General features: G+C 35.3%; 1 protein-coding gene across 1 annotated transcript in view; it reads left to right on the top strand.

Annotated features, from left to right (window-relative positions):
- The window catches only part of NAALADL2 (N-acetylated alpha-linked acidic dipeptidase like 2), a 264,780-nt gene extending 251,620 nt beyond the window's left edge, over positions 1–13,160 (top strand). Inside the window, exons 12-14 of the mRNA XM_065748482.1 lie at positions 457–550; positions 4,008–4,215; positions 12,962–13,160. Of these exons, the coding sequence (XP_065604554.1) occupies positions 457–550; positions 4,008–4,215; positions 12,962–13,160 (501 nt within the window). The remainder of the gene's footprint in view (positions 1–456; positions 551–4,007; positions 4,216–12,961) is intronic.
- The last annotated feature ends 241 nt before the right edge of the window (positions 13,161–13,401 follow it).

Raw genomic sequence — 13,401 nt, 5'->3', positions numbered from 1 at the left:
TACTAGTATCTGTTCCTGGACTGAGAGTTTCCTTTCACTCATTTGGCAATTTCTTTCTGTAAGATATTGAGAAAACGTAAGTGTTTAATCCAGTTTAGTAATTGTACATCTCTGTGTATCAAGTCCTTACTCATCTCTTCATTCCGATTTATACAAAGTTGTTTTATTTGAAAACAAAGCAATTCTCTAGTTCCAAAAAAAAATAAAAAATAAAAAATACTGGACAGAGTTAATTTATCGTGTCATGAATGATAATCCCTGTCCATCTTTTCATATTGTAATAGAAAGATATTGGTCTAGAATTTTTTCCTATTCACGGAGATGTGCCCGTGGAATATTATTAATATTTTTCTTAAAGATCAAATGTAATCAAACTGTGTCTATTCTAGAAGTGCTGTAAATTAAATCTGCTAAAAGCTATTTGATGATTTTGTGGGTGTTTTTTGTATTTTTCAGCTATCAGGTTATGCAGCTTTGGAAATTGCCAATGAACCGGTTTTGCCATTTAATGCTCTCGACATCGCTCTGGAAGTTCAGAACAGTCTGAGAGGTAATTCTTGTTAAAGGAACATTAAAGGAAAAAAAGGGTCATCCACTCCTTGATACTGACTTTCCATTTCCACTTGAATGATAGTCAGTGATTGTACTAGCTAAATAGCATCATTATATAATGTGTTTTGTTCGTAAATTTAACCATAACTTATTTCTATTTCTTCTGATGTTTCTATGTCAGTAAAATAATAATTGGTGTTAAAATCTTGTAATTGCAGTCAAAGATAACAACTGCTGTGACTGAACTCCTTGATTTTAATTCCCTTCTGGACTGCATTCAGTACAAGCAAGAGAGGGCTTCTATTCCCATTGCTATTTGTCTCTGAAATTTTATCTGTCATCTTCCTTGTTTGGTTACTGCCATAGTTCGCCTTGTCACTGGATCATGCTAACCTTTTTCTCAACTGTGACAAAGCACAACTGTTTACCAATGCATATGACAGAATTGCAGAATCATATGGAATGGAAGAGATCTCTGGAGATCGTCTAGTCCAGTTTCCATGTAAAACATTCTCTGGAAGCTCTATATTTGAAGCTGAATGATCTTGATGTGTTTCAGACAATGGATTGAGGTTAGAAAGAGGTATAAAAAGTTCCTGGGCTTAAAGTTAGCAGAATTAATTGGTAGATGCAGATGTAATTGACTGTTTGGCACTATTTTCTGGGTGTAGGTTCCATTACTAATTCTGTGAGTGAGACTTCCTGTTTTGACCACTATAGTGAGACAAAAGCTGTGCTGTAAAGTTCTGTAGCTGACACAGCATCAGTTGTCTGCTCAGTTAGGCCCTTTTTTCTTCTCAGAATGGATATTTTTTTACAGGTGATACATCAGCTGAAAGACTTGTGATGGTAATAGTAGGTAGAGCTACCAGGAGTTAAAAACAATCTGGTGTTTGATAAGCTATTTCCGGGAAAGTCTGCATAACTTTCTACAGGCCTGGCTCAACTCATATATTTCAAAACATCCTTCTGAACTCTCCATCCTTCGAAAAATCAATATAGAAATATCTCTGTAATTTACTTGATGACTGCACGCTCATTGCCTACAGCTATCTACTAGTCTTCAGCTTGACCGTATTTCCCTGATCATTTAGGATGCTCTTCAGAGTTACTCGCTCCATCTCCCTGTAACGTTCAAAAGGATTTCTGTATTATTCCCACCCATTATTCTTGACTCCTAGTAAGATGAAAAATGCAACAATTATCTATGTGTATGTCAGAAATACCTAATTTGCCATGAAACACCAACATCTTAGTATCCTTTCAAGGATGTTATATATCAGGCTTTTATGAAAATCATGCCAAAATGCACTTTCCATGAACAAAGCATTTGGTACTGAAATGGAAGGATGGGTGTCTATTCTGTATCAGTACTCCATGTTTGTTTCAGCAGTTCTGTTCAAAGCCATTGATAATTTTGTATGTTGATGTGCATAATAAAATGTCACAACACACCTTTCTAATGTCTCTTTGAAAAGAGACTTGTAGTAGCAATGGCAGATTAGTTTGCTTGAACAGCAGCAGTCATGGTATGAAAATCAAAGCTGATGGCAACATATCTGTTGCACCAAGGATGTCCTTGGATTTATGTTTCTTCCCCCTTTAGCATAATTTCTACAAAGCTTTCACTTTCAGATTTTCCACTGCCAGATCTGATCATCCAATTTTGCACAGCATGAAAAATCTTTCTAGTTAATACAGCACCACAATATAGCCAACCTTGAATGCTCAAGCTAATCAAAACCTGGAGCAATTTCCCCTCTTATGTGCAAACACGTGTTCACATGCATGGAGTGTGTCATGCCTTACATGATGATTTGTCTCTGCCTATTCTTCTTAGGCAAGCATATTGATCCTGGGGGGCACAAACACAATTTAAAAATGTTAAATCTCTCTCACTGTTTTTCCTAAGAGCAAGTGCTTTTGTAAGGAGAAGCAACTATGCTCAGCATCTGTAAAATAACAATAATAATATATACATATTTGATGTTACCTATTCTGAATAAAATCCAGGTACCTTTAGCAAATGTAATGATGTTCAACAGTATAATTCACTGATTGAGAGCATAATAGATATACTCTTGAGTGACTTTCCTGTGTTTGCAATCTTATTTATTTAAGAACTAAACAACTACCTCGGATGATTCATCATGATTCATACTGAAGAGATAAGGACAAAGAATACAAATATAGTATCATTGTTTTCTCTTGAGGGAAGATATGCTTCCATTTTCTTCTTTTATCTTTAGAAACATCACAAAGTGTTCTAAGTCATTATTAGTTAATTTATCTGGAAGTCATTTGCCCTTCCAGTCCCAGCTTTTCAATGCGAGAAAAGCATTAATCACACTTTCCATTGGCAATGAAGTTCAGTCTGTTGTGGTATAAACCACTGATGCCCTGAAAGCAGTACTTGTAGTTCTTTCTGGTAACACTGGCCACAGACTGAAGTGTTTGTTTTATAATGCTTGCTGGTTTAAAGTGTGATGTGATCTGTGCTTTTCACTGAAACTGTGGAGGAAAATGTAGTTCATTTAGGAATAAAATGAATGCTATGGAGAAGCAGTATGAGCATTTACTGCAGTTTGTTTGAAAGTGTGGTCTGGGTGGATTAATTTCCAAATGTGGAATGATATATTTTTGTCTTTATCTCACCATCCCTAAAAGCATAGCTAATATTTACAATTATTTATATCATATTCAGAATAAAAATATAAATATTGTATATTAGAATATGAAGGGCTCTGTCAAAACCAAAGTGTTACTTCTAACAGTGAATTTAAACCTTTCCATGTTTACACAAGTCCCATGTATGCACAGTACCTGAAAGTTCTTCAACTGTGCAGATTTGCCCTTGACTTGAAAACTGAGGTTACAGATATTTTGCACTACACCAAGCTCATATGCTTGGAGAATACTTTTCTGAGGTAACAGCCTAACTTAATCAAACATTATATTCCTCCAGACTCAGTGAGAAGGAAACCAAACCTATACATGAAAAGCATTGTTAAGCCCTAGGATTTTGAAACATTGAAAGAAATTTAATGAAATTCTGTAAATTATATTCTTCTACACAGCAGTCATTATGGTATCTAACCACAAGCCCCTCTCTTTCAAACTTGAGAGCAGCAGCATCCAATGGCGTGGAATAAGTATGGTCTCAGAAGGTAACTTTACTGATGCTGATAGGTAAAGATTGCTCCCTTCATGGCTGATTTTTGAATGGTATGTTCCAAACTCATAGCTTATAAGATCTTAAAATATCACAGCCCTCATCGATTCTCTTTGAAAAATAGATCACAGTATATGGACAATGATCTGTGGCTTTTCTTGGCCCGTTACATAGTTCTTATGAGGGAAAGGAGGCTCAGGCTCTAACTCAACTGTATTTTTAATTTATGAGCAAGAGTTATAAATTATGCTATCTGAAACACTGGCAGCTGTCTTTCTCTTAGTGTTCCTAGGTGAAGAAGTAGATGCTTCTCAATTGCTTGCAGTGGCGTCACGTCTGAGAGACACCGCGGAATTGTTCCAATCAGATGAGATGCGCCCAGCTAATGACCCCAGGGAGAGAGCTCCTATCAGAGTCAGGATGCTCAACGATGTGCTGCAAAGCCTGGAGAAAAACTTCCTGGTTCAGCAAGCTCCTCCAGGACTTTACAGGTATGTTGCTTCACGTGTTCTTCATTTGAGCTAAAGTGCGAATCTTACGCTGCTTGCTTGTTTTTCAGAAGTGTCTTTCTCATCTAAAAGAAATTGCTATGAGTGTTCAAGATTAAGGCTTTTTTTTTTTAAATCTCATATTTTGCAGAAAACATAAATTCATTACATTACAAGAGGTCATTAGAATGCAGCAAAGTAGCATTTCAAACATCGATGCTAACGAGATGTACTAATGGTAGCAACTCAGGCAGAATGACAGATACTGGCATTAGATAATACAGTAAGCTTTTAAAAATAGAAAATATTTTGAAGTTTTATAGTGCTTTACAATCTTCACTTATATTTTATTTAAAACTTCTGTAGTTCATCGAAGATTTAGGATTGCACAAGATCCCATGTAGTGTTATTTAACATATTTAATTACATACTTCTTGTCTGATTTTCAACCAGTTGGTGACAACAGTGGAGTGAGTGATAGAGCCTTAGTCACCATTCATAGCATCATATCTCCTGTTAGAATGTTTTATCTAATATGTATTCTGCAGCATTAGCCAGGTAGATTCTTAAATATTATTTTCATTCTATCTTTCAATTTTTAAAAAGTAGGTCTGCAGATCTGTGTCACTGCCAAAGATACCCTGACCTCATGGGTATGTTTTGCATAGCCTGGGCCATAGAATGAAGGCAAATGGGGTAGTTTTAAAGGACTCTGTATCAATGACTGATCCATACTGCCTGTCAGGGGGATCAGATCGCAGAACTGTTCCTAAATGTGTAGTATATAAAGTGACGTGTACCCTGTGTATCATCATTTTGATACTTTAAAAAATTTTTTAAAAAGGCATTCTTAATACTGTTAAAAAAGGTGTACAGTCATAATGTAGGCTTAAATTTAATGTAGACAGAATCAAGGGCAGTGGTAGCTTTCTGAGTTCCTTTCCTGACCTTGAAAAGAAAGTGCAACAATGATTTTGAAAAAAAGAAAACAAAAATTCTCTATCAGTATGTCTGTGTTTGGGTTATTTTTCTGTGTTTATAGATTAGAAGTCCATCTGCTAACTGATGTAGTTATACAAAAGTGCTTTGTGTTCTGAAGCTGTTATTGAATAGTATCACAGGTACACTAGGAATATTTGGAGGAAAAAATGTACTTTTTGCTTGTATAACTTCATACTTTTCTTTTTGTAATTTAGTAAAGAAAACAAAACAAAAAAATCTCATAGCCAGGACCTCATATGCCATGTTTCATGCCAGTGGGAAGATGGATGGTCAAGTTATAAAGCCCTGAAATAGGGGTTTATAATGGAGATGCTGGCAGCCCTTTAACTATAGCAGCACAAGCAGTGCAGCAATAAATACTTTGCTTCATCTGTAAACAGAAATTTAGGATGCAGTTTGCAGCCTTGACCTTCAGGCTCCAACTGTGTTTAGATCATTAAGATTCCATAAATACTGTAATTTATAGCGTTCTGAAGGAAGAATTTGTGTGCACAGTAAAGTACGTATTCTTCATGAAAAAATGATTGCTTCCTGTATACCCATTTGGACTCATATTCTCAACCTCAATCAAAGTACTTGACAAATTTGCTGAAGTTTAGGCATCATTTTTAGGCTTGTGTTTGTCCTAATTCACAGCTCTCTGGGTCTGTACTGTTTTGTTCTTCTAGAAGTTGAACGAAAAAGTGGATTTTTTGCTTTATTGCTGGAGGTGGGTTGAAACCTAGCCTGGCAACTATAGGGGAACTAATGCTTCTTTCTCGTATCTTCTTTGTATTTTGTTCTCTCAGTGCCATAGCTTTGGCTTATTCTTGCTGTATATATGTACTGTATGTATACTATGTTTACGTAGATTCCTCATTCCTGTCATTATCACATGGCAATATTTGAGCATATCTGATGCATTATTCATTATAGTGAGCAATAAAATTGTTATAGTTACTAGCATAATTCAGATCATGGGTAATTATATCAGGATATTCTGACCAAATATAAGTAATGAAGACTGATATCAGCAGGTTGTTTGGCACAGTGTAAGTGTAAATCAATTCATTTTTAGCACAACTTCATGAAAATTTGACAGTACCGTATTCTTCCCATGATATTCTGTTTCCATTTGAGAGGGAAGCGTAAAACGACAACTTTCATCTAAATATTTTAGTCTTATCCACAAGTTCTGGCAGAATTAAAAGTAAATTTTAAAAATTGTGTTGAGGAAGAACTTCAGCCATAAATAAACATAGTTTGAAGCAAAGACCCGGGGCAATTTCCTGGCAATGAAAGCAGGTTAGCTTGTCTGATACGGTCATTACTTGTTGAGATATGTCTTCTTGTTGCCTCTTTCATGAACTTCTTTGTCTTTTGTGCATCAGCTGATCAACTCTTACATTCTGAAAGTCTTGTGCCATCTTTTTTGTAACTCTCTATGAAAATACCCACCAGAACACTGATACTAGCAGTACCACAGGTAACAGAATAGCATGGATGCCTTTAGCTTCACACAAATAGGCTAATCTCGTGACAATTAAGAATTTGTTGTTCACTAGAACAAATGTTTTCCTTTCAGATTGAGTTATGTTATAAACATTCCTGACATGCACAGAGTCTACTGGATTTATGTTGTATTGATAAATGGCAGTAGATCCTCAGGTGTCAATATTCGCATACCCTAAGTCTCAAGTTTCTAGAGGTACATTTGAGTAGGAAAATTAAAGTCCTTAATAAATCTCTATGTAAACAAAACTGCTCATTGGATTTACAGAGGAGAGGCATTAAAGATGCAGATATCCTTCTGATTTTAAACTGTGATGTGAGTAAACATGTAGAACAGTTCAGTTAAAAAAAAAGAAAAAAGAAAAGAAGAAAACAGTAACCTATTGTTTCTACAGCAGGCAGTAATTCTGTCTCGTGAAAACTCTATAGCTTCTTCATTTTGAACTCTTCATTTGCGGTCTCAAATAAAAAATATTCTTGAGTACTTTCTTATAATTTTTGAGTCATTTTTGACTGACCCAAACCAAAAATGTTTAATTTTTAAATTCTTTTTCTTGCATTTTATTATATGGAACGAAATCATTTGTTATAGTTTTAATGACACCTCAATAATTGTCCTGCATCTTATACATTGAGGTGTGGTAAATGCTGCTGGTTATTTCACTTTTGGATTCTTTACTGGTGTTTCTTGGCTCTGTTAATATGTAATACTCACTCCCAAAATGTATTAACTAGGCCACAGCACTTAGGGATTTAGTGGTCAGATCTTTAACTGGAAAATTATCTTAATTATGATTTTGAAACTGAATACTATATATATATATGCTGTAGAACGTAAGAGAAATATAAAATTTTGTCCTAACTTTTAAGGACACTTCATGATATCGTTAATTATTTATCCAGTAATAACTCGCATGATAAAGACCATTCTGATTTTGACAGTGGTCTCACAAGCTTTATGTTATGGAGTTATTTAAGATCATAAAGCTAGTCAGGATGAGAATGTGAGCTAGAAATCAAGTTCAGATCAGTTTGATGCATCACGCATTGGTCACTACTTCTTGCAGCTTTGTTTATAAATGCTATTCCTCCACAGGAATTGGATGTTTTATACAGTTTCTAAATAAAAATCACTATGAAGCCTTCAGATCATCAGCTGTAAGCTATTTAGAAATAATTTTATTAATTCACTTCCTTCAAGTCCTTACAAAATCGTAGCACATCTGCTTTGAATTTGCGTATTACAGTCTAAGACATCCTTAAAAGAAAAATAGTTTCTACCAAATTATTCAGCATATGTTTCCTTCATTTGAAAAGCAGAGGTAGTTTAAATCAAAGAATAACATGCTTTCATTTGTTACCAACAGCTGTATTATTTGAGATTTAATGAAGTATATCTCCTACCAGTTCTTGACAGAAAGTAACTCTTTAAAGTATAGTTAATTTAATGCATACATCACTGTGAGGTATAAATATACAGGTCCTTGCTCTAAATAATTATAGAAAAAATAATGGAGGATTTTTTATGTGTATGTGAGGTTGCATATAAGGGATGAAAGCTCTTTGGAAAAAATAAAATAAAATCTGATCATGTTAGCTTTTGTGGCTTTTTCCGACATTTGTAGATTAACTCAATTTCTGGAGAAAATCGTGCCTGATTAATTAGAGGAATGCTCTTTAGCTGTGATAAATAATGGCTTGCAACTTCTGAAGTATAATTGCATCTTAATGCTTCTTTTTCTTTCCATTTCCGTTCTGTGAAGTTAATCTATACTGTTGAATTTGTAGAAGTGGTTCTTCTACTGACAGATCTTATTTACTCCAACATAAGAAAAAACTTTTGGAAAGTGAGCAGATTTTCAACAGTGGAAAAAACAAGTGAAAGTTAAAGTTGATGTTCAGCCCTTGCAGTAAGGCTTATTAGTGCACTGAAGGTCCCGACAAAGATCTGAGGCTTGCAGGGTGCATCAGGATGAAATTTAAGCTAGGGGCTACGTTAGGCTTTAGTAATAATTCAGTAAGAGATTGGTGTTTTATGACAGTGCATTCATTACCTTTAAAAAAGTGTTGTAATCAAAGATAACTGTAGGAGAATAAAAGATAATGTCTTGCAACTAGCTATCATTACAGTTTGTCTTCTTTTTTTCCTTTGTTTATTTGGCAAGTGATCAATCCAAAGCCTTGAGACGCTGCACAGAGCTGCCAAAATCAGGGTGTTTTTTTTCCTTCAATACAGCCTCTCAGAAACTGGCCTCTGAAACTGATTCAGATTTAGAATAATTGTCTCTTTGCAGTCCCACATCCCACCAGGATTTTATTAAATGCATACTGATTAAATCCCCTTTGTCATAAGTGACTCAATTAGAGGTGTCCAAACTCCAGTCTCTTAATGCAAGATAAATTTCTATCTGGCAGGGGTAGAGTGTTTCTAGTTTGCTGTTGTTACATGATGATGCCTTTGAAATGCCTTTCTTTTGACTCGTGTTCAGTGAAGTCTGATGCCCAGATTACCTATGGCTTATTGGCTGCTGATACTATGAAAATACATGTCTTCCTGGCAGGTACTCAAATTTGAGACTCCGTGATTTCGAAATACCTTTCTGTAAGATATACCTTTATAAAACATTTAGGCATTATAAATGAGAGCACTAAAAGAAGGTAACTAATGGTCCTTAAGAAAGGATAGGCTGTGTAGCAAACAAAAATTATTAACAAATTCCAAGTATTGGTTCCTTAAATATGACACGCTGTGTTGTTGGGGACTGAGAAGAATAGTTGTTGGGAACTGTGAAAGAATACACTGACATTTACTGCTGTATTGTCCTAAAAGGTTGGCTGTCACATCCCCATCTACCCTGGTCATGTGCATGCTGTTGGATCGTGATAATTTAATAATTTCATTCTTTCCAAAATTTCAAACTTGAACACTTTGATAAGCATCTATATGTAAGTACCTGAATAACTTGTCTTATATGTTGCACATCACCAGCATGCCTACTTTTATTGTAAGCTAAGCAATCCTTTTTCATGTCAAGATTAATGTAGTAAGCTAGTTCAGTCTTTACTAGCCAATTGTTCTTATATCACCTCCAAATTATTTTGAGCTGTGTTGAAGTCATTATTTTATTTAGTGTTATCATTCAAGAATTTTTCAAATTCATTTTGATTTAGAAAGGGTGACATTATTTGTGACAATGTAAAACAGCATTTAACTGCATCAGCATTATTTCAATCAATATTGTATGTTCCTGGTCCTGCAAATGTCTCATAAAAGGGGCAGATTAGGTTCACTGAGAATCCATTTTATAAGTTTCTTTGCCTTACTTTATTGTGGCTGATTCATTTGTATGGACAAATTTTATCTCTTTAAAGGACCTGAAGTTATTAATTAGTTTTCCAACTTCACTGTTACACTTTTCAGGTCACTGTGATGTGTCATTGAAACAAGCCCATTAAGATGAGTGATGTGTGTTGTAATTTCATTAGTGTCATCAGCAATGTTCTGAACTTTTCTGTTTTCTCATTTTGTGTGGGTCAGGCTGACTGAGAATTACATGTATAGGATGAGAATAGTTAAAGATGAAGGTAGATACTCAAGCAATTAGGCTAAAGGCTGGAATCATTGTTCTACAGATGTAGGCTACAAAACTAATTTGTATTAAAGAATGTTTAGGTAATTGAATTTCACAGTGTAAATGAAAGTATCATGGTATCGTTGTACACGTTGTGGTCACACAGCAATACCTTCTGCCAAAGTAGTGGCAGAGTTTTAGTTTTTATGTAATTTTTTTTTTAATGAACACTTTTCTGACTCTTGAAGGTATGGGAGTAATAAACTAGACTACTGATTTCTTCGTCCCATTTGACGAAGTCAGGACAGAGATAAGAAATGAAATTATAGAAATTGATTCTCATGTACATGTATAAAGGCAGAAATCATTTTATGCAACAAAAAGGGTGATTTTAACTGTCAAGAAAATATGAGTAATTGGAAAATATGATCCTGGTGATAGTCTCTAGTAGAAAATCAGAGAAAAACAGAGATTGTGTGATGTTACTTATTATTTTAAAGTATTTATATACATGAAAAATAGATTATATCTTGCTACACAATCTGCTATGCTTAGGTCATATTACTATCTCAACCGTTAATATATTCTTCTAAACCATGATAACAGATTGCTTGTCTCATTCATTCATCACAGTGCTGTTTTTCTCATTAGATGCTGATTTGCACTGTAATCAGGTGAGATGGGTTGGGAATGTTTGTCTTTTCAGTGGACCACCTGCCATGGAGTCCCAGCATTAAAATTAAACTAGCATTCTTTAATTTCATGGTAAACTTTTTTTCTTCTGTTTGGTATTTTTGGCATATGTGCCTCATTTACAGCACGTTTGAAGATATGAATATGAAAGATCATTTTCTATTCAACTCAAATATTTTCTTAGCAGTCCTCAAAAGCTCCAGCCTTCAAATCTACCTTTTTAGAGTCTGATTCCTAGAAGTCTAAGATAGCATTGTTCTGCTGATGGGTTATTGGCCTATGAAGTTTTTATTAGTTGACATTATAAAGGAATAGAGTGATCCTAATATAGATCAAGTTGTCAGTGCTGTAAGTGTTTGGAGCAGAGTCCTACCTCAAGCTCTCCCAGCCACCAGCTAAGACTGTCACAAACCTCCTGATAGTAGAAAACAATGTGATTGTCTCTAGCATTGCTCGTGCTGTTCAAGGGCATTGTGGGGTTGTGAACAGGCTTCTGACTGTCTGTGAACTGTGGATATGACAGAGGAGAGTTCTTCAAAAGCCTGATTCTGCTGGCACTGATCTCAGCAGGAGTCCCTGAATTGATTTCAGAGGGAGCAAAATCAATCCCCACTTTGAAAACTACAGTATTTCCCACTGCACAGCCTATCCTTAAAAGCCAACCAAGCAAGAATATTTCTAGCTCGCAACATACATAGTTTTCATTTACTATATCACAGAAAAGCTTTGAGGACAGGCCATAATATAACTTCAATCTCTGAAAAATGTTGGCTTTCATTCAAAGCACCTTTTCAGTCTGAAAAACATGGCAGAAGATCATAGCTGTTCTGTGGTGTCATCACCATTCTTCTTCATGGACACAATTAAATGACTTATAGTAATAAGATACAGTTTTGTGGTCATCTGTCTTATAGGTAGTTAGCAGTTTTATTACTGATCTTGAAGTTGTCATTGGACCTGTCCTGTCATGCAAGTAGGTTACTAATGGATTATCTAAATTGTCCTGATTTCTTGCTGGTTTCATTCAGAGAAACAACAGCTCTGCTGCCCTGAACCCCTGCCTAGTGGTTAAGGATCAGATGATGAGGCACCAGAGCCCTTGTAGCTTTTCTGTTTCAAATTTCACTCGCTTCTGTTTACAATCAAAGGAGCCCCTGGGTGGAGATTTATGATATTTACATGATCCTCTAATTAGGATAATGATTACACCTGCTTTTAGATAATATTTATAGCCTGTTTCAAAGGGTCTCATTGAAATCAATGACTAACTTTGAATAATGAGCCTTCAGCACATCATACAGGTAATCTTTCAAGGATTTGGGCATTACCTTTGCATGTATTTTCAAATGAACCATTAAAAAAGTCTTTCAGATATTATTATAGGAGAAAAAAAAAAAGATTTTAATCTCGTAGGATTTAACTGTGTATTCCACTTATTTCTTTCCTCAAGTAAGTGACATTAAAGATGGATTGTTCTTGCTCTGATGCCACAAAGGATGAAATAAAGGTGCAGCTGAAGACAGTGAGTTTTACCATTTACTTCAATGCAGCTAGCATTTCTCCTCTGAAGTATGAAATAAATAATGGGAGCAGATAGGAAAAAAAGTTCCATGCCTACAGTCCAAAGTAAGGACTAAACTTGTTTTAGAGAAGACTAAGTGGAGTCCGGCTGAGACATGAAATTCTTCATGAGGGTTGTGATGGGCATATGCTCAAGATATTGATGAAATTTTCAAAGGCCAAAGAGGAATTTGAGATTTCTTTCACAGACTTTGTGAATGTTTCATCGTATTTACACATAGATCAATGGGCAGATGCAGTTCACAAAGCCATAATAAATATGCAATTGTCTTCCAGTCTGCCATGGGTCAGCTCTACTGTGCATAGCATATATCATCTGTAACATGGGACTGATACTTGCAGGGATTCTTGATGATTTCTGAAGATTGTTTTGAGCAAAAAGTTTATCATTCTCCATTGTTCTCTTTTAGAAATATTCTTTACAGACTAGATGAAAGGACAAGCCAATTTTCAGTACTGCTAGAGGCACTGGAGCACTGCAAACTACATCAGTCAAATGAGACCATTCAAGCAGCCTTGTCAGAGGTGCTGAACAGCATCAGTTCAGCTCAGGTTTACTTCAAAGCAGGACTTGATGTTTTTGAGACTACCTTAGCTGGAAAGAAATGAGAGAATTCTCTGCATTCCAAGACATTTGTTTACAACTCACTAAACAAAAGTTCGGCTTGGACCAGAATTTCTCTGAGGATAAAACCTTTCTCAACTTTTCTTACAGTTGGCGCTTAAATGTAATGAAATATGTGTTTTTAAAACAGTCTTTTGCACTGTTTACAGTATATCTCAACTGTCTATTTCTGAATGTATAAAACAGTGGGAGGGAATAACACTTAATGATTTTTGGAAGGACATC

Source organism: Cyrtonyx montezumae, unplaced genomic scaffold (assembly GCF_038088225.1).
Source record: "Cyrtonyx montezumae isolate F1298 unplaced genomic scaffold, pur_monq_1.0 scaffold_5, whole genome shotgun sequence".
In the NCBI taxonomy this organism is placed as follows: Eukaryota; Metazoa; Chordata; class Aves; order Galliformes; family Odontophoridae; genus Cyrtonyx; species Cyrtonyx montezumae.
This window is presented reverse-complemented; position numbering and strand designations above follow the sequence as displayed.